At 40.9% G+C, this 19,913-nt stretch overlaps 2 protein-coding genes across 2 annotated transcripts in view; one reads left to right on the plus strand and one right to left on the minus strand.

Annotated features, from left to right (window-relative positions):
* The first annotated feature begins 8,921 nt into the window (after positions 1–8,921).
* SHISA3 (shisa family member 3) lies at positions 8,922–14,143 on the plus strand. Its single transcript, XM_059470641.1, has 2 exons — positions 8,922–9,216; positions 10,047–14,143. Exons 1-2 carry the CDS (start codon positions 8,922–8,924, stop codon positions 10,496–10,498), a joined length of 747 nt encoding a protein of 248 aa, XP_059326624.1. The 3' UTR covers positions 10,499–14,143.
* A 1,156-nt stretch (positions 14,144–15,299) lies between these two features.
* Positions 15,300–19,913, minus strand: part of ATP8A1 (ATPase phospholipid transporting 8A1) — a 100,458-nt gene continuing 95,844 nt past the window's right edge. The window contains exon 37 of the mRNA XM_059469861.1: positions 15,300–19,784. Coding sequence (XP_059325844.1) covers positions 19,687–19,784 — 98 coding nt within the window. The 3' untranslated portion in view covers positions 15,300–19,686. The remainder of the gene's footprint in view (positions 19,785–19,913) is intronic.

The raw sequence follows: 19,913 nt of genomic DNA on the forward strand, positions 1-19,913 counted from the left end.
GGGGCCCAGAGCTGGACACAGCACTGCAGGTGGGGTCTCACAAGAGCAGACCAGAGGTGCAGAATCACCTCCCTGTCCCTGCTGGCCATGCTGCTTTTGAGGCAGCCCAGGATGGTTTTGGCCTTTTGGGCTACAAGAACACATTACCATCACATATCCACCTTTTTCCAAATGTCACTGAAGTACAGTTGATGCCAGCCAGGAGGGTTTGAACTGAATTTTGTTCATAAAAGCTGGGCTTCAGGATTGGCACCTGATAACTAAAACTAAGCATGTAGGTGAGCATGAGATACAGCTTTGTTCCTTCCCAAACGTTTTATCTCCCAAGATGGAAAATTGGTGTGGAGAGCAAGATAGGAAATTATAAAATGTGCATGAAGCTATCTGACTTGAGCAGAAGTCACTCCCAGGCTCATCCAGGAGCCCTTAACAAGGCACTAGGTCCAGTGTTGCTATGCAAGTGCTTTGCTCTTCATTGCAGCAGAGATAAGCAGAGTGGATATCAGATGGAATGGATGTACATCCCAAGAGTGGCTGCCTGCTAATAATTCTCCAGTTAAAATCTTCTCTGGTTGGTTAACCACTGCAAACCAACTCAATCCTTCTCAAGCTGAGTCCTGAGCAGAAGCAGGTTTGTGTTAGTGACCCTGAGTTACCATCCACTCATAGTTACTGCATTTGCTTACAAAGATAGAGGTGCAAGAGGTCCAGAGCCCACAGGGAGCAGACAGGGCTTGAAAGCCACTACTCACTAAACATTGTGCCAGGAGACACTGGGAGGCAGCCCATCTTTGCAGGCACCTTCAGCAGGGCAAGGGCTCATGCCTGGCACATGTTTGTGTGAAGGAAGGTACCATGGGAAGCACACACAGGAGCTTGTTGTGTCATCTCTCCAGCTAAGGCAAGGGGAGTGAAGAGGTGGCTGACTGAAGAGGTTGGTCCGTGTAGAACTGTGGTGAGACACAAATGTAGACTCTGCCTGGCACCACTGTGTCATGGCTGTGGTGGTGGCAGCAGCCAGTTCATAAGTCACCAGCTTGTGTGTCTGTCTCATGGGAGCCTTCATCTTCAAACAGAGAAGCCGTGTTTGGAGACTCGTGACGAGACCTGAGTGAATCAGGTGAGTGGGCAACCATGCTGTTTTGGCTGGGGTACAGTTAATTTCTGCAGAGTATCCAGTAAAGGGCTGTGTTTTGGATTTGGGCTGAGAACAGTGTGAGGGACTGGCTGCAAGGGGCTGAACTGCAGCTGGGGTTGAACCATCACAGCAACACAAAGGCAAGTGAAATGCTGTGCCTGCAAATGCAGGGTAATACCATTTAGAGAGGCACATTCAGACTTCTATTTAGATACTCAACAGGAATTTCAGTCCACAGTATTATTCCAGAGAAAAGGACAGCCCAATGAAGACATCTGCTTAATGTTCAGCTGCCATCAAAAAATTACCAGCAAAATATTTTCAAAAGTGTATCAGTGTGCCTGCTCTAGGCTTTGAGTTAAAACCAATCTCCAGTTATTACTGATCCAAAGTTTAAAATGACTTTGCTAGATAAGACCTCTTTCTGGCACACAAATCTTGGTTGGATAAAATTTAGGACAGTGCACTTCAGCACAGGATCCCCAAATATTTCCTCCGAGCACATCCTGCTCAGCCAGACAGGCTGTGCCTAAGAGCCTGCTCACTGCATGGACAGATGGAGGTGGCACTGCTGCAGGGCTCCTTACCTGCCCTGAAGCAGCTCTGGATGGCCCCAGAGACGAGACTGCATGAGGTGAGTGGTGGGACCCATCTTGCTCAGGATGTGGAAATGCAGCATATCAGGAGCAGCAAGCACTTGAGCACAGCAACTCTGCAGCCACTAAAAACAGTGCCAAGGTGACCCAGTCCCTGACCTGCCCTAGGTGTGGGAGATGAGGTAGAGCTCTTCCTTAAATCCTGCCCACCTGCAGTCAGAAAAAAGAAAATAGGTCTCAGTCTTTAATCTCACCTAACCTGTCATTCACTGATTAGATTATCATAAATATAGATCTAATTTATATCACCAAATGCTGATTTCTTCAGACCTGAAATGTCTGAAATTCTTGGGAAGTCTGCTGTTTGTAGGAAATGTTAAGAGGCCATTCTGCAGACAGGATAAATTCAATGGATGGAAAGCCCCACAATAATCTGGTATAAACATGCAATGATATCAACACAAACATGGATGGGTGGTCTTCAGCTGGGTGAAATGTAGCCTGAGCAAGATGCTGTTGAGGACCTGGTGCAGAGGAACTGAGGGATATGCTCCCATGGCCAAAGATGCAGAATTTCACTCTGTTTTCAGCATTGGAGAGCTGATTTTTAAGATCCAATATAAATTTTTAGCAGCAGTAATATAAGAATTTTTTAAATTCCTGTTTGTATTATTAAAATATTTAATAAAATTATCTCTTTGGTTGCTGATTCAAGTTAAAGGGACCAGCTTAGTTTACCAGGTTTAGTGATTCAAAGGAATTATTCTTTTAAATCCAGAGGCTCCATTGCCTGTGAGTTACTTGTGTGCAACTTTCATATGTAATAAGCAAACAACTAGTGCGAGATATTAATATTTCCTACAAAACAAGCTCTTCCTTAGTTCTTTAAAGGATGTATCCCACTTAAGGCTAAAGATGCTTCTAATATGTTCATTTGGAGATTTCTTTGTCAGTTATTCTCATGCTTTAATTTCATAATAACAAAAAAAGGAAAACGCCTATTTTTAAACTTAGGCATATATTTATTAGGCACTCAGTTAAGGATTGAAACAGTGCCCTCATATGCAGCACTATTTATTTTGGAGAAAAAGAAAAAAACATTGGTGTGTATTAATTTATTCTTTTTGAATGTTTCTTGTTTTTTCTTGGTGTGAGTGAAAAAAATGAAAAATACAACCCAGTTGTCTTCATTCCCTGGTAAACACATTTTCTTTCTACACTTTTCTGCACTCAAATGTCATGTTCTCTCACATCCCTTCAACTTTTTTTGGTCATTAATTCTGTTTCAAGGAAAAAGAAATGCACACTCTGCTAGAGAGCAAAGCAGGTCTGATGCTATCTTTCTCCTCTGACCTTTCTGTTGCAATATTCATTAATATGACTGCTTGGGGGATTAGGGAATTGCCTGGCAATGGGATGCTGAGCCTTCCACCTCTGGCTGGGAAGCTTGGTACTGCTTAAAAATGGCTGCAGCAGTTAAGATTATTAGGAAGTATGGTTATTTACTTGCAATAATTCATTTCTTCTCAGCGAGTTACAGAGAAGGAGCTCTGCCAAATCATGATTGAGTAACAGTTTTCAGGTGAAACAGTGATCAAAATGTGGTCATTTTTCAATCTTTTTTTGGCTGTCAAAACATTTCCCCACATCCAGTGCTTTGAAAACAGCTGTTAGAAATACAAAAAGCCAGTAATTTTTATACTTTCTTTTTTACTTTTTATTTTGGCTTTATTATCTTGCTCTACTAGTGGTTGGTGTAACTACATACTGAACTTTTTTTTTAGAATCAAGAATTGTTGCTTGGAGAATTTGTTTTTGAATTCCAAAGCACAGGAACTTCTGGTTTAAAAGTAAAATTAAACATTTCTTCAGAAAACCTTGCTTGGTTGCCATAAGACAGGAGTGAAGAAAGGATAATTGCACATCATGTAAGATCAGAAATTCCTATCTATTCTAGACATCTGTCCCCGCTTTTCTACTTCTTGCAGCTCTGTGCCCTCCTGGATGAGGAGATGGAGAGCGTGCTGTGGTTGTAGAGAGGAGATACATTCAGCACACGTGAGTTACTGAATGCAACCACAACCAAATCATCTTTCAGGATGTGGTGTCTGTGGAGCTCAAAAGAATGGCAAGAGTGATCTTCTAAAGGGTAGCTGGGGATGGCTGGGATAAAATGTTCCTCAAATAGGGATGGCTGCATTGCTGTCTTAAAAATATCTTCCCCTCTTGCTGCCTTAGGAGGAGAATGATGACTCCTGAGGTTTGATCCTAACTCCTCTACCCAGCAGGGCTACAGACTCCAGATAAGGAGCCATTATGGTGGCATGTGTGCACATGGATCAAGACACCAGTAATCAAACCTTCTGCTTCTTGAGTGAGCCCAAGGCACTTATGATTAATCTCACTTACTTTGACAGTCATGAGGCTGAGATAACCTGACTTCTAAGTTTTTCTCCACAGACTAACCAGCTTTCTCAATGGTTACCTGTGGGAAAGAGTAAGTGGTGCTGCCTTTAACAGCTGGCTTATGTAACCTTACCCCTCAAATGTTTCTGAGAGACTTCAGAAAACATGGTGATATTCCTGACTGGGGTGGAAAACCATGCAGTGCTGGTCAAATCCAAGGAATAAATAATAAAAAGTTGGCTGTCAGAGCGGCAGCCTCCAACTCAGACCAGAAAAGTACAAAAGAATACTGAAAAACAAGCAAGGGAAAAGAAAGAAGAAAAGCAGCACATTTCCCCTTGATTCAGTCAACCTTGATTCAGTCAGTGCACTTTATGGGCTTCATGGGCCTGTTTTAATTTGCTGATGTAGGCAATGGGATGAGGCTCTGCAGCCAGAGGAGGAGCAGAGATGCAGCTGGAGCCTCCCTGGGCCATGGGGCAGATTCTGGGGCGTCTTGCAGCTCTCCTGCCAGCCCTTCCTGGCTGGGACACGTGTGTGGCCTGGCAGGTGACAAGGATGCTCGTGGCCTGGCAGGTGGCTCCCCCAGCAAGAGAGCTGCAGGAGGGGCATTCTCACAAGCAGCCAAGACTAAGGATATCACTTGGGAAATCAGCATACAGGATTTTATTCAACACAATCTTTATATGCACAATGAAGCAAATCACGTAGCTCAAGGGCTTGCAATTTAGGTGGCAAAATCTTTTGGTTTTATTTCTAAGGGGAACTGTGCTTGCACCAGGCTGGTTTTAGAAGCTGGTACCTCAATTTGGCCTTTTTTACTCTTTGAAATCCAAGACAAAATTTAATGAAGAGCTGGGGTGAAGTGACCGATCCCACAAGATTTGACTATCAGAAAAGATATGAGCTGAGCCTATCTGTAATTGCCCTAGTCAGGACAGAGCTCTGACATTATTTAGGAATTTCTGGGATATTTTGTCTCTGCTTGGACTCTAGTAGCTAATACAAAGTTCTGTGACTTTACCTTGCATTGGTAGTAACTGCCTGAAGTGATAGTAGGATTTGCACTCATGCTAGAACTTCATGGGTCACTGGCTTGCTTTATAGTCTGAAAGGATGCAAAAATATGGTAGTGAAATCAGGGGAAAAAACTTAGAAAAAAAGCCCAAATCCAGAAAATGGAATGTAGCAAAATAATTATTAGGAAATATGAATATGTTTAAGAAGATTTTATTATCTGTTTTTAAAATTGATCTATTTGGCAGTAGTGAGGTAATTACTGTGTGCAGGGAGTGAATGATTTCAGAAGTCATTTAAGAACAATTGTTCGATCTTGCACAGAAGCAGATGAGGAGTGCTATAATGTGTTCTTCCTGTAGGTTTGCTGTGGAGACAGTAAAAAAAGCCTGGTAGATAACAACACCTTAAATACAATTAAGTATCTTTTCTCCCTACTGTATGACTGATCTCACCTTCATTAATTTTCATACTAAGCTTTATAAAAACAACAATCAGAACTATATGAGTTTTTGTTTTTAAAAACAATGTTTCTCATTCAAAATGAATGTGATGTAATTAAGTTTGTGACACATCACCTGGAAGCTGGAAGGTTTTGGATGAGGATAAATAATAAGCAAAGTCAGCATTGGTACTTTGCAGGAATATCACCCAACAAAAACCAGTCCAAAAGTGAGCTACTCTGAGCCATCCAATGTCCTCAAACTGCAGATGTAGGACGCTCAGCAACAGTCAACATGATAGTTTTTGCCTGTATTCTTAATTATTTGTGGATTTAGTTTAAAGCAAATGGCAAAAATCAATTCAAATGAGTCTTCTAGCATGCCAGACTGTACCTTTACAGACAAGGGAGCAGAACAAAGGTTTTTACTGTCTAGGTCAGAACAACCCAGTTCACCTCCACTACAGTCACATCACATTCTGCAGGCTATATCAATATTTCAGAGAAAGGAAAAAGACCAAAGAAGTAATTTAAGACCTCAGCAGTTTATAGGAAAACTCATGTATCTTCAAGGCTTTCCAGGTTGGCAGTGTTTGCAGGATCAGTCCTGAAATCTGCTGCTGACTTATTTGGCAAAAGGGAGATAAATCCACTTGTGTGATTGAAATGCCATTTAGCCACACCAAATCAACCACACACACTTGCAAACCTGTACTTATGAAACTCTTAAAAGAATTTTCTTGCAGGACAGAGAAATTTGGGATTCAAATAAAGAGAAGGTTAATTTTGCCCATTTGCAGGAGACCCTGTTCAGGTGCCATCACCAGAGGGAGCATAGAATAGTCTCTGCCTAGAGGAACACAAACACTTTTATTAACAATCCAAGCACCAGAGATGGCACAAACAAGGTCCAGCTCAAAGTGTTCCCAATGTCTGTGAGCTGGGAGCCTCCTCAGCGCCCCACCCAGAACTCTCACTGCAGTTCCTACGGTAGTTTAGGATCTGAAATATCTCTGTATCTCAGAAGGCTTTTTTCAGACCACTTTTTTTTTTTAAATTTTTTTGGAAGCCGATGAATTAATTAACAAAATCATCATATGAGCTGTGAGATATTTACTCACTGGCTCCTACTAAATGAGGCTTTCCTGCAAACTTGAGAGGACGGCTCTGTTGTCCCTCTTTCCTCTGCACCTGAGACAGCTAAATGCACCATGAAGACCTTACTGAGTTCCTGCTCCAAGCCTCATCCTGGTCAACACAGAGATTCCTTTTGACCTTCCTGGAAGTTGGATTAGGTCTTTAAAAGTCATACATTTTAAAACATTCCATGAAGGTTATGTTTGCTTTAAAACCACGGTGAAGTAAATGCAAAATTGTATTAATATTTAACATTGGCTTATAAAAACTAGGAACTTGTAGTCAGGACAGCTGGTAAAAGTTTAATCCACATCATCATTTCAAAATGAAAATGCAGAGGAGGACAAAATAGCACATTTTCACTTTCAGAATCTATATGTTTTTCTTTTGTATCCAGTTTTGTTATTTCTATAGCCATATCTGTTAAACAGCCATGAAAAATATTTTTCATTTATGCAATTTTTTAAATTTGCTTTTCTGATTTGGTAGTACTGATTATACATACAGAAATCAAAACAGGAAAAAAGAGTCAGAGAGGAAAAAAAATAGAATAGATTAGTTAAAAGGAAAAAACCCCACAAATATAGTGTTTGTGGACTGTATTTAGGAGTTGGCCAGAAGTCCTATGTCTTGATAGATGGTTCTGAGTGCACAGTATTATTGCTGGTACACAGCACACTTTGTTCCTTTTGTTTGACTAAACTTGCCAACTTTGGAAATTAGTGACATGGGCATTCAAAATGTTGGACAAGTGGTCAGACTCTGACATACATATTCATACCCCAGCAGTAAATGATGTCAGGAAGTTTTAGGTGCAGGAAAAATGCATTCTTTCGTTCAGCACAACTTTAATATAAGTTTCATAAGTACTTTCACCATTCGAGCTAGAGTGCCTCTTTGATAGCACACACGGGAGACATCATTTACAGAAATGTTTCTTTGCTTGAACCAGAAGTCCAAATCTGCTCAGTTCATTTAAAATGTTTTTTTTCCTCTAGAATAAATGAATAAGCAGTTCCTTTTGTGGTTTTTGCTTGGTGATTTGCTATTACTCTTCTAGCAGAAAAAGGATTGGATTCTCATATGAACAGATGTGTTCCTCCTCCCTAGCCCCACACCCATTCTCTCTCTTGGAAAACAGAGGTGACGGGCCTGGTGTTTGACTAAGAGGGGCTATAAATCTTCTGGGGATATGCTGTTATATCTTTGCACATAAAAAGTATTGAGGAGGGGAAACAGGTTAAAAAGCAAAAAGTCTTTGTAATAAATCATACGCTGTACTTGCTTTTTAACCCTTAGAAGCACAGGGCTGCTTTAATAAATTGCCAGCGCAGAGACCCTTCTGCTTGTGGCGGCCGGGCGTGAGGGCCGCGATGGGGTGTGTGGGACGGGAGCTGCCCGCGCTCCGCTCCGCGCGTTTGTGGCTGCGGCCGGGCACAGCCAGCCCAGAGGAACCGGCCCTCGGAGACCAAACGCTGATCTGGCCGCAGCCTCCCTCCCTGCCTCCCTCCCTGCCTCCCTCCGCGCCGGGCCCGTCCGACCGACAGGTACCGAGCGGGACCGGCCGAGCCGCAGGGGCCGGCCCAGAGAGCGGCGGGGCGATGCTGGGGGGCGCGGGAGGCGGCGGGGCCGGGGCGGCAGGGGAGCGGCGGGGGCGAGCCGCGTGTGTGAGTGTGTGAGTGTGTGTGTGTGTGAGTGTGTGTGTGAGTGTGAGAGTGTGTATGTGTGTGTGAGTGAGAGTGTGAGTGTGTGTATGTGTGTGTGAGTGTGTATGTGTGTGTGAGAGTGAGAGTGTGAGTGTGTGTGTGTGAGGGTGTGTGTGTGTGTGTGTGTGTGTGGGTTGTGTGGGGATATGTGGGGGTGTGAGAGCGGGGGTGTGTGGGGGTGTCTGAGGGTGGGTGTGTGAGTGCGAGGGTTGTGTGAGGGTATGTGTGTGTGAGAGTAGGTGTGTGTGAGTGTGTGTGTGCGTGCGTGTGTGTGGGTATGTGGGGGTGTGTAAGCGGGGGGTGTGTGAGGGTGTCTGAGGGTGGGTGTGTGAGTGCGAGGGTTGTGTGAGGGTGTGTAAGGGTTGTGTGAGGGTGTGTGTGTTGTGGGAGCTGCCTCCCAGCCCCCGGACGCGGCGCAGGAGGCCCCGCACGGCACCCGGGGCCGCCCCCTGCGCGCCCCGTCGGGCGGTGGCGGGGAGATGGCGGGGCGGCGGCGGGCGCTGCCACGGCTGCTGCTGCGCTGCCTCCTGCTGGGGCTGCTGGGCGGCGGCGGCGGGGGCCAGCCCGGCGGCGGCGAGTACTGCCACGGCTGGGTGGACGGGCAGGGGGGCTACCACGAGGGCTTCCAGTGCCCCGAGGGCTTCGACACGGCGGCCGCCACCATCTGCTGCGGCTCCTGCGCCCTGCGCTACTGCTGCGCCGCCGCCGAGGCTCGCCTGGAGCAGGGCGGCTGCACCAACGACCGGGAGCCCTCGGAGCCGGGAGTCACCGCCCGTGAGTGCCCGGCCGCGGGTCCCGGGGCGGGCGGGAGACGGTCCCGCGGAGCATCCCCCGGGCCGCTGCGGGGTGGGCTGGCGGCGGGGCGGCTCCAGGTGCGCTCAGGTGCGGCTGCGGGGCGGCCCCGCGCCGGGACGGACCGCGAGTCCGGGAGCCCGGGGGGCGCAGCTCCGCGCTCCCGAGGGCACCGGCAGCAGGACCCCTCCTGACCGCATGGTGCACTTGTATTTCAAGTTCACATCGGCAAATTCTGCTCTGGCTGTCTAACTTTATTGCTGCCGGAGGTGTGAGTGCGCTCCGGTGCTCTGCACGCACAGCCCACCGTGCTAGTGGCCGTCAGTTTGCCAAACAAAACAAATCCGGCTGCGCATACGGAGACTGGTTTCCCAAGTCACACGCTCTGCGCTTATCTTCCACCTTAGGAAAGGAAGCGATTTAACAGCATCTGCAGCATTTGCGCTTCACCTGCAGATTCAAGCTGTTACACTGCACAGTCCCAGCGATTTGGGGGATGAGGGAGGGGGAGAGGAGTGAGATTCTTGAGCTATACCTACTAAGAACCAATGAAGGGGACACGATGTAGACAGCTTCTACCTTTGGTAACTATTAAAACTGTAATAGAAATAAATTTTTACTGGAACCTGCAGGGTTTAAACTATGATTTTGTTTCAATGCTAATGGTGCTCTGTTTTCTAAGCAGATTGGTATGTTATTTGGACTGAAATATTGTGGGGCTTCATAAATACTGTGGAGTTTATTTCTACACAGAAAACCTGTTACTTAAGTGGGCTAATTTGCATGGCTTTTCTTCTTCTCTCTTCTGCCAGAACCAATCTACGTTCCATTCCTCATTGTTGGATCAATATTTATTGCCTTCATTATCCTGGGCTCGCTGGTAGCAGTTTATTGTTGCACATGTTTAAGACCTAAACAGCCATCACAGCCAATCCGATTTTCCCTGCGGAGCTATCAGACCGAGACCCTTCCCATGATCTTGGCCTCCACGAGCTTCAGGACCCCATCGCGGCAGTCCAGCACCGCCACCAGTTCCAGTTCCACCAGCAGCTCTGTCCGCAGGTTCTCCTTCCCCCGGGCAGAGCCAGGCTGCCTTGTGCCGTCCTCACCTCCGCCCTACACGTCTGGCTGCTTCCAGACAGCCCACACAGTCCACCTGACCCAGCCATCAGGATTTCTGGTGTCTCCGCCATACTTTGGGTATCCTCTCCAGCCAGAGCCTGCCCTGGTTGGGAAGAGCTGCTCTGATTTTACTCAGAGCTGAAGGAACTCGTGAAGAAGTAATGCAACCTTTGCAACCACAGGGGCGGCTGCTGTTGGGTGTCACACTGATGTGCTCTGTGGCTACAGAAGTCAGAACTGTTCCTGTGGGTGAGTTGCCCTTGAAAAGTGAGGGGTCTCTCTTGAGATTGCATTTCCCAAACTTGGATCACACTTACAAAGGAATTGTAAAACACTCCAAACAGTTGCTCTAAAACAGGACTGCTCTGCCTAATTTGTGCAGAATGTGTTCAGAGACAAGTAAAAGAACCATGTTGGGATGAAGGTACTCAGTGTTACAAATGACATTATACCCTAATGCAGTTAACTTAGTTAACAAACAGTGGCTGCTTCCCACTGATAATAATCAGACTAGTTCTATAAAGCAGCAATAAGCCTGAGAAGTAAGAACTTACTAATGAGGATCCTTGGAAACATCTGCTTACCACTTCCATGAGCAATGAAAGTAAGAGGAAGAATTTTTATTAGATATTAAAATGCAGAGTTTTTTTAAAAAATAAACATAATCTACCTGAACTTACACTGCATATTTGTATTAGTAAATTTTAACGATGGTAGATAAAACTAGCAGTAATTAGGCTAGTGGAAGATCAGTCTCACACAGCCAAATTATCTATGAGGAAAGCAGAATGTATTCAGCAATATCACCAATAACTTCTCCACATAAAACTCTAAAAATAGCGGTCTACTAAAGCATTCTTCAAAAGGAAGTATTTATTGTCAGCTTTTTGCTCAGCAAGTGGAAGTTGGACAAACTGATCATGAAGTTCTGTTTGTAAAATTAGTCATGTATAAAATGTAAAGACGAGTTTGTAATTTAAAATGTATTTACACCATTGACATCACTAATTATTTAGTAGTAACACGCAAAAAAAAACCAAAACAACCCAATAAACTGTGTGGTTGAAATGCTGTGTCATCAGTATGACTCTGTACAGGTAGTGTTTGTTGAATTTGGTTGATGTAACTCTTTTTGTACTTTTTTCCTGTTAAAATAGTTTATTCTGCTTTTTAAAATGATTTACACCTTTAACTACACCTGTTGTGCAGATTTAATATAATACAAAATTCTGACTGTATAGCAAACTACTAGATTCATTTATGTGTTTTACATGCAGCTGGAGTGAAAAAGTGTTGAAAACGACACTGATTAGTTGGGTATTTTGGATTAAACATCCTGCACTAGGAATAAATTCTGTTTGCCCTTCTACATTCCTTCACCTAAGTAAACCAACAAACCAAATGGAAGAAGAAAAAAAAGCATCTAAACCAAATACATGCAGTAAGCAAATGGAAAATACACAAGTAAAAAATGCAGTCATTAAAGGGCTTCTCTGTATACTTGTTTTTTGTGAAAAACTGAAGTCATTCTGTGGGTCAGAATCTACAATATCAGAGGCTGAGCTTTCCTGTTTTATCAGCCTCAAACTCCCTGTGTGCAGGATCTGTTGAAGTACATTATAGCTGACCTATTTAACAAGTAGTTTAGAAAAGCTTCATTGGTTCTTTCTCAAGAGTTGAATACTTTTTTCATAGCAAATATCTAGTGATCAGTAGTTATGACAAAAATTTTTCAAAATAACTATTTTAATAAGTTTTTAACTGCACAATTAACATTATAATCCAGCAAACATTACTGCTAGAAATGCAAAAAGACAAGTTGTATACAATGATGTTTTAAGTAATAGGTTCTAGCTTGAATGCTGTAATCGTTAATTACAACCCAAATGATACACTGATGTGTATATGTTTTGCAAGACACTAAAAATTAGATTTTAAGTATTCAGGAAATGAATTGAAAGTTAAATTCTGGCCTGTAATTTTATTGTAGAAACAATCTTCAAGAAAGAAAAAATTTGCTTGCCTTTGGTAAGATTGCACAGGACTCTCCACTGCATATTTTGAATGGCTATGGATGGGACTGTTTGTCAAGTAACTTTTTTGAAAAATCATTGAATATTTTAAGATGTAGCAGCTGTCTTGTTCAGAAGCATACTGTGAGATGTATTGATCACTCCGTATACAGCAGAAACAGCAAACCAACTCAGCTGTATTTTTTACAAATTATAGTTAATCTCCAATTAGAAGAAATCTTTATCTAGTAAACCAAGGCAACACAGACCCATTCTGGAAGCAGAAACTTGATCACTTTTAACTAAGAAGGTGCAATTTTTGTACCTTTAAAGAGCAATTAGTCATCAGAGCCACTGACACAGGTGGTGAGTGGCTGAAATTGAGTGTTTTCCTGAAAGAAAGACTGTACACAGCAAAGCTGAGAGTTTGGCTCAGTCACTGCCCATTACCATTTGGTGCTGTACAGGCCAGGCTGCTTCCGTGTGATGGTCTCAGAGGGCTCTGCAGTCAGTTATTAATGTTTTAACACAGGGACAGAGTTTTGCTACACTTGCATGCAGCTTTAAATGTTAATGACTATTCAGCCTAAAGAGAGCTGTGCTGTTTGCAATGTAGCAAAAAACTCAGCCTAGCAGGGAAGACCCCTCTGAGCCTCTTCCTTTCTTCCTCTGATACTGCATAATGGGTTTGTCCTCATAGAATGGTTGAAGAACTTGACATACAGGAATAATTTCATTGAACCAGACTTAGATAAGTCTGTAAGTTTACAGAGTGCTAAGTATTTCACAGATCACTAGCCAGACTGCAACAAATCCTGCAAATGTGACTCTTAGGATGGGAAAGATCAGTTGTAGTGAAAATAGCTGTGCTGTGCTACCTGTAAAATAGTTGAGGTGGGGATTATGCACCATCTGCAGATAGACACACAAAGAAGAAACTATAAATTAAAAAAAAATATATATTATTGTTCATGTAGTTAGAGTAGCAGTGACCCACATAGCTGAAGGGAGAGGAAAGGAGGTGGCCAGAATAAAGCCCATGGACAGAAACAATGCTGCCTGTGCCAGTAGTTTCCGACCCAGATGGATTTGGTGTGCCAGTGAGAATGCTGAATTTCCTTCCTAATGGAAAGAGCCTTTTGGCATTAGATACTCCTATGATTTATAGGAACAGGAAATTTTCCTGAAACTTGCAGACAGAACAGAAATGACATTGTGATAGCACTTTAATGACTAATGAAATGGTTTGAAGGGCTGGATGTATGCTTGAACTGAAGGCAATTGCTTACTATCAGAAGTAACATTTACAGGCAGTACTTCCTTTACTGCCATGTTAACAAAGTAGATTTAACTATTTCTTTTGGAATTCTGAATTTAGTTCATACTCCTTTTTACTAGCACTACAACAATCTAAAATCAAAATGAAAGAATATTCACACTCATTAAATTGATTACTGTCATTCACACACAATGCCACAAATGCTTTGATTGCCATTAACTGGTAATGACTTAGATGAAACCCAAGCCTTCTGTGGACAATGAGCAACAGTGGCATGCCATTTGTTTTGTGTTTCCACACTCTGGGATTCTGAAGTGTGTACCTCCAAAATGCATCAAGACTTTCCAGTGCTAGGAAAAACATTACAAGTACTTGCAAGAATGTCTGAAGGATTCTGTTTGAAACTAGGTAAGCAGTACAGTATGTGGCTATGTAAACTCACGGATTATTTGTAATACTAATCCCACTGGAATAAAAAAACCTGACAATTTCATAAGTATTTTGTCATTACTGCTCAGTTGCATCTTGACATAAGGATATTAAGGAACATTAAGGAGCATTAAGGAGTTGAAGTTGGTTTTCAGTGCTGTTTTGCTGCCTATTGCAATGTACTGTCTGAACTTGAACTCCTCTGAACAATGAGTCTGCTTTTGAGGGAGCCACTCATAGCACATAAAGTTTTTGACTCACAGTGACACCAAGGCTATAATTCCATGCTAACCTCTTTTCATTAGCAAAGGCAGAAAATGAAATGCCTTTCTGTTCTTCTATTCTTTCCATCTATGGCTTGTGCAAAAATTCAGGAGGCTGTAGTGTGAACCAGGTTAGTGAAATTATTTTAGTTTAAAAATAATGTTTGCTGTAAGAAAGAAGGGAAAGGATTTGAGAGGAAGCCTGGATCATTATAAACTGGATTACAAAATAAATAATTTCAATGGCCTCATGACTGCCAGTATAAGAGAGATGTAAAATATTATCAGGTGGAATATCCTTAAACCAGCTCTGCTACTAGAGACTGGATCTTGTGAAACTAGCACTATCTAAGATGCATGTATTATCAAACCTGCTTGGACAGAATGCAAAATAAATTTATTGTCTAGTGTACATATAAAAATCAGTCACCCAGCTACTACCAAAACTCAGTTAAGGTAGTAAAATATTGATTTTTTTCAGTGTTGGGCTCTGTTAGAGGGAAGAAACACCAGCTACTATCAAAGCCAAAGGATACAGTATTTACCACTGTTGTCTGAAAAGGGAGGTGACGTTTCCTTATTCCTGCTCTTACCATTCTTGTACTACATACTTCTCTTTCAAAATAGGGTATCACCACCAGAGTATGTTAAGGCTTGGCTGGCAGTCACTACATTGCAGACTCCTGTGCTCCTTAAATTTTTTTAACTTTTCTAGACTTCACATGAGAACTGAAAAAGACATCTCCAAAAAGGTGTTCAAAAAAAACCCCCAACCCCAACAAACCTTAAACCAATTTACTACTTTTCCAGTATACCTTAAAAAATGCAAGAACTTGATAATATTTGTGAAATAATATTTCTAGTATGTCTCATTTTAAAGTATTCAAACCCAAGAATAATGAGATATGTTTTCCTCTGAAAGTAATCCCTAACATTTCCAACCAATAAAGTCAACAAAGCTTCTTAATTTAATGGCAAAGTTTATTCATTTTTTAACAATTAAATGACAAAACATTTAAAATTTGCAGTTCAAAACATGCACATTCACCAAATGCCAAATGACATTTAACACTGCATAGAACTGAATGTGTTACTAAAAGAACTATTTAAAAAACACAGTGCATTTAACATCCAGTTAAAACTAAACCTGAGAAACTACCATAAACACCGAGTCAAAAAATCTTCATTCATGCAGCTTCATAATTTCCACAACAGTTTCAGCAGTAATGGCTTAGTGGAGCTGTAAAACCTTACTTCATCTTGGATGCAATTTTGCTGTTTCAGACTGACCGCTTTCTGCAGCGGTTAATACATATCAAACACTGAAAATCGTTATGAAAAATTATGTTGAAGTAGAAAAACAATATTAACGCATTTATGGCTTCTATGCTACATTAAAAAAACACCATAAAATATTACTTAAAAAAACCCCAACAAAACAAATTTGTTCTGGTCACAGCTTTGCAATTACAAACCATACTCTACATGGAAATACTTTTATTTCAGTATTGACCCTCAAAAGTGCCCAACTTTGCACATCATTGCTCAGATGAGCAGTCCTTATACTCACAAGCAGTCCGGTTGAACCCTATAAGAGTAGTGGTTTGCATAAGCAGGAACCAGGTTTGGAATGCTAAAATATTCCTTTGTTTAATAAAGATCTATTGGTTAACAGCGAGGAAACTGGGGGAGCGAGGGCAGAGAGGGGGAAGGAGAAACTCATTTGTGGAGTTTTGTAACCAGTGAAAACATCCAGTACCAAGGAAGCTGAACTGACAAACTCATTTGCTTACACAGCACTAGCTTCTCAATATATTATGAGCAGACTTTTAACGGAGGCATTAAAAAACAGGGATCAACAACCACCATGCATCGCCTCAGAACACTGAGAAATAGTGCCTCATGCAGACAGAATGATAAATTTATCAGAACTACAACTGCTTTTACACAATACACAAGAAAAAAAGGGAAAAACTTTTCTCCTTAAATTTAACACGTATTCCAAATTACTCATCCTTCAAGATGGGTTCAAATGTCATGATACACATCTTAAGACACTTAATGCTCATCTTTGTAACAAGGTGAATTTTATGGATGCATGTGGACATATAAGAATCTTCAGCTATCTCTTAGTGTTTCAAAATATTTTATTTATCATTTTATACAAATAGAATGATGACTAAGTATAAATCTGTTGAAACTGCTTTGCAAAAATATGTGTAAAATTAGGAAATGGCAAGAAAAAATTCCAGATACAAATTGTCAATAGGTTTGTTAAAATTTTTTTCCAGTTACTCTTTTGAATAATTTCTATATATATGTATGTATATATTTAAAAATAATCAAGCAAAAGTATTTATATAAGATACCCGATTTTTTTAGTGGCACAGGTTCATCTTTTAGATGGAAATTTTTAATATTAACTTGCAGTGCCCATGAAAGAGATGGGAAAGTCCACGTGAACTCTCTATTTAATACACTTTTGAATTTTGGAACAGTAAGAACAGAGGCATTATTATGAGCATTTCTGCCTCAACTGTTCTTTTTTCCTTTAAACAAACATCAGCAGAATCCCCTTATTTTAACAAAGGTATGACATACTAACAGGATGGAACTAGATTATATTACTGTGTACTTAAAGTGAAAATAAAGTGCATATTGTATACTTGGCCTGATTTAAAAATGGGCACACATATATAAGATAATCTTGTATTTTAAAATGGAATTGTATGAGCAATCAAAACCCACTGTTTTTGCCTCATTTGTCTTTTTTGCTATTTTTAAGAAGTGGTATCTTTCAACCACTAATTATCAGAAAAAGTACAAGACGGGAAAAATACATCAGAAGTAGTAAAAAAATGCACTTTGTGAAATACTCCTTCAAATTCTGAAAAAATGTAAGCATGAAATGCTGTGATAAGATTATCTTACAAACCTTTAAATTAGTCTGAATTGAGGACCTTAGAGTTGTTTCAGTCATTTTCTTGCTTTTTAAGGTAGTTAATTTGGGATCTACTGTGTGTTTTTTTCTTCAAACTGTATTACAATGGTAAAACAGAATTTTATTTCATAGGAAGAATAAGAGATCATGTAAATATCTCACTGCATGTATTTCACAGTCTATTCTAATCCGTATCTGCATAATTAGCAATTCAACCAATTAGAACAGAAAAAAAATTGCCCATTACGAGGCTATGTATAGATTAATTTTATGTGAATTAAGTACACAGAAAGATTAAAAAGGAGCAACAGTGTCATGGTTAACTTCAGAAATGTTTTGAAGGTGGTCATTGTCCCTTGGATGACAGCAAATAGGGATCCCTGTTTTAGGAAAGGGGCATGCCCCCGAATTTTTTCTTGCCTTAGGTCAAGTGATTTGGCCCTCCCATATTGATCCATCTATTTATCTATGCCTGCAATGGCTTTTCTGAAGGCAGTTCTTGTCTGCATGACTGACTGGCAGTACTGTTTCTAGCTCCCTTTCTCCTTGTGCCTGCTGTTTAGAGATCACTCCAGGCTAGTGAGAGGAAGACACTGCATAGCAGGCACATGAAATGCAGACTGCCTTGCCACTGATACACCTTCCTAAATAGGTACTTTCATATAGTGCCTTCTGTTGGGCTTTCTCTGTGTATTTTTAAGTTTCTCTCAGAATGGAGGATAAGAAACTTGTATAGTGAGATTAATTACATGTTAAGCATTTAGCTAGATGAAAGGCAAGGAGGTAAAGTCACCTTTCGTAAAGACAAATGAAGGAGGGCAGAGAAAAGATGGGATTGGATGACTTGTTATGATTTGGAGAGCAAAGAGTAAAATACTTAATTTAACAGATCACTGGGGATATTGTTGTTCTGCTTTTCCATCTGGTTGATCTCCATTGAAAGGAAAAAAGAGATAATTCCTATGCAATTCACAAAAATTTACTTAACAGCATAACCAACTGCTACTATAGAAAATTGTATTTTTAATGTAATTGTGGTGGCCTTTAAACCCAGAATTAAACACGGACTAAAGAGAGGCAAGAATTAGCTAAATTTTAAAGTTCAAGTAGCCTTTCTTAGTTTGAAACCTGACGGTTGTTGGATGGTAAGTTGAGAAATACCAAGTATAACTAGTTAAAGCATGTATCACAATGTTCTCATTTAATACTGCCCTCTTTTTTTCCCCCCTCATAGCAGGGGTGTATCTTTTCCTGCAGTCACTTCCTCTCCATTTTAATTAAAGGTGAGAGTATATAAGTATTCTGCATGACCAAAAAGTTGTAAAGAGACTGCTGCAATGTATTTCACACCTTTATAGGAAGTGACTTTTGTGCAAATAAATCGGTACATACCACAGACTAGCGAAGGGCATGCTTTGCTCTGTATTTCAATGTATGCATTTCAAATAATTCTAGTATAAAAATGTTGAAAATTTGATTAATTTTAAAAAATAAGTTTAAACAAACTTTCTTTTGAACCTACAGTATAAGCAGATACAACTAAGCATCACAAAAATAATTAAGTTTGCTAAAGGGAAGTAAGGCAGAGCAATTCTTAAAAATTGAATAAAGTATTACGTGTACTCCATTATACAAGTTGGCAGCCATATTCAACATACACAATACTAAATGAAAATAAGGGGAAAGCTTGTATAAGGCCAAAGGTGCAAAGACTTGCAGTTTTGAAAGCAAATGCCATAAAGGCCACTCAAATTGGACTCACTATACCTTCTCCTCAAGTGTGGAGACTCAAGCATGCAGTTCTGAGATCAGGACTGGAGATAGTTTCCTTTCAAATTGTTTCTAACAGAAAACATTTATGGAACTTCTTTGGCAAATGTTTTTAGATTAGTTTGACACAAACATCTATGAGCATCTTGACTCAAAATCTTTCTTAAAGAAGGTGAATTAACACCATTAAGATACTGGGTTTTTTTCAGCACTTGTTGAAATCAAAGGCTTGTTATCAAATATATTTAAATATATTAACACTTAAAATCTTTCACAGATGCAAGTTGATCTGTCAATGTAAAGTACATTTAGCAATCTGACCACTGCCTTTCTAGTGTATGACCAGTATTGATCCAAATTCATTGTAAAATAAGCAAGCTGGCAAGATACAAGGTAAATTCCAATCTGTTTACAAAGGCTAAGCAAATACTCGTTAAAAATTTAGAGATGGTGTGTTACAGTATAGTTGCACAGTGCTTATGTCTACCGAATACACAAATCCAAACTTTATGGAACAAGGCCATCATAGATCTTTCAGTGTCTGATAACTGGACCATGGTCACAGCTCCCAGCAAAGATCTAGTAGCCTGTCTCACAAAAGTAACAACTAAGGCCTAGATGTCCAGCTGTGTTCCTTCACCACTCCTCAGGCCTTTGCTTTGTGGTATCGTAAGCTCTTATGACTTCAGACTGGGAAACAATCCCATTTTCATCTTGAGAGAAGGCGTAGCCATCTGCAGATACAAAGTGAAATAGAAACAAATTAAGTTTGATAATTTTAATTTTTTTAAAACTTTAATTAAAGCAACTTAACAAAGATGAACAGAAGGGAATAAACCTCTTTTCAACAGTAAGTAGAATAC

This window comes from Ammospiza nelsoni, chromosome 4, assembly GCF_027579445.1.
Source record: "Ammospiza nelsoni isolate bAmmNel1 chromosome 4, bAmmNel1.pri, whole genome shotgun sequence".
Lineage (NCBI taxonomy): Eukaryota > Metazoa > Chordata > Aves > Passeriformes > Passerellidae > Ammospiza > Ammospiza nelsoni.

Coding starts and splice junctions, on each gene's coding strand:
- SHISA3 (XM_059470641.1), top strand. CDS start 8,922: ATGGCGGGGCGGCGGCGGGCGCTGCCACGGCTGCTGCTGCGCTGCCTC. Junction 9,217..10,046: donor GGAGCCGGGAGTCACCGCCC/GTGAGTGCCCGG, acceptor CTCTTCTGCCAG/AACCAATCTACGTTCCATTC.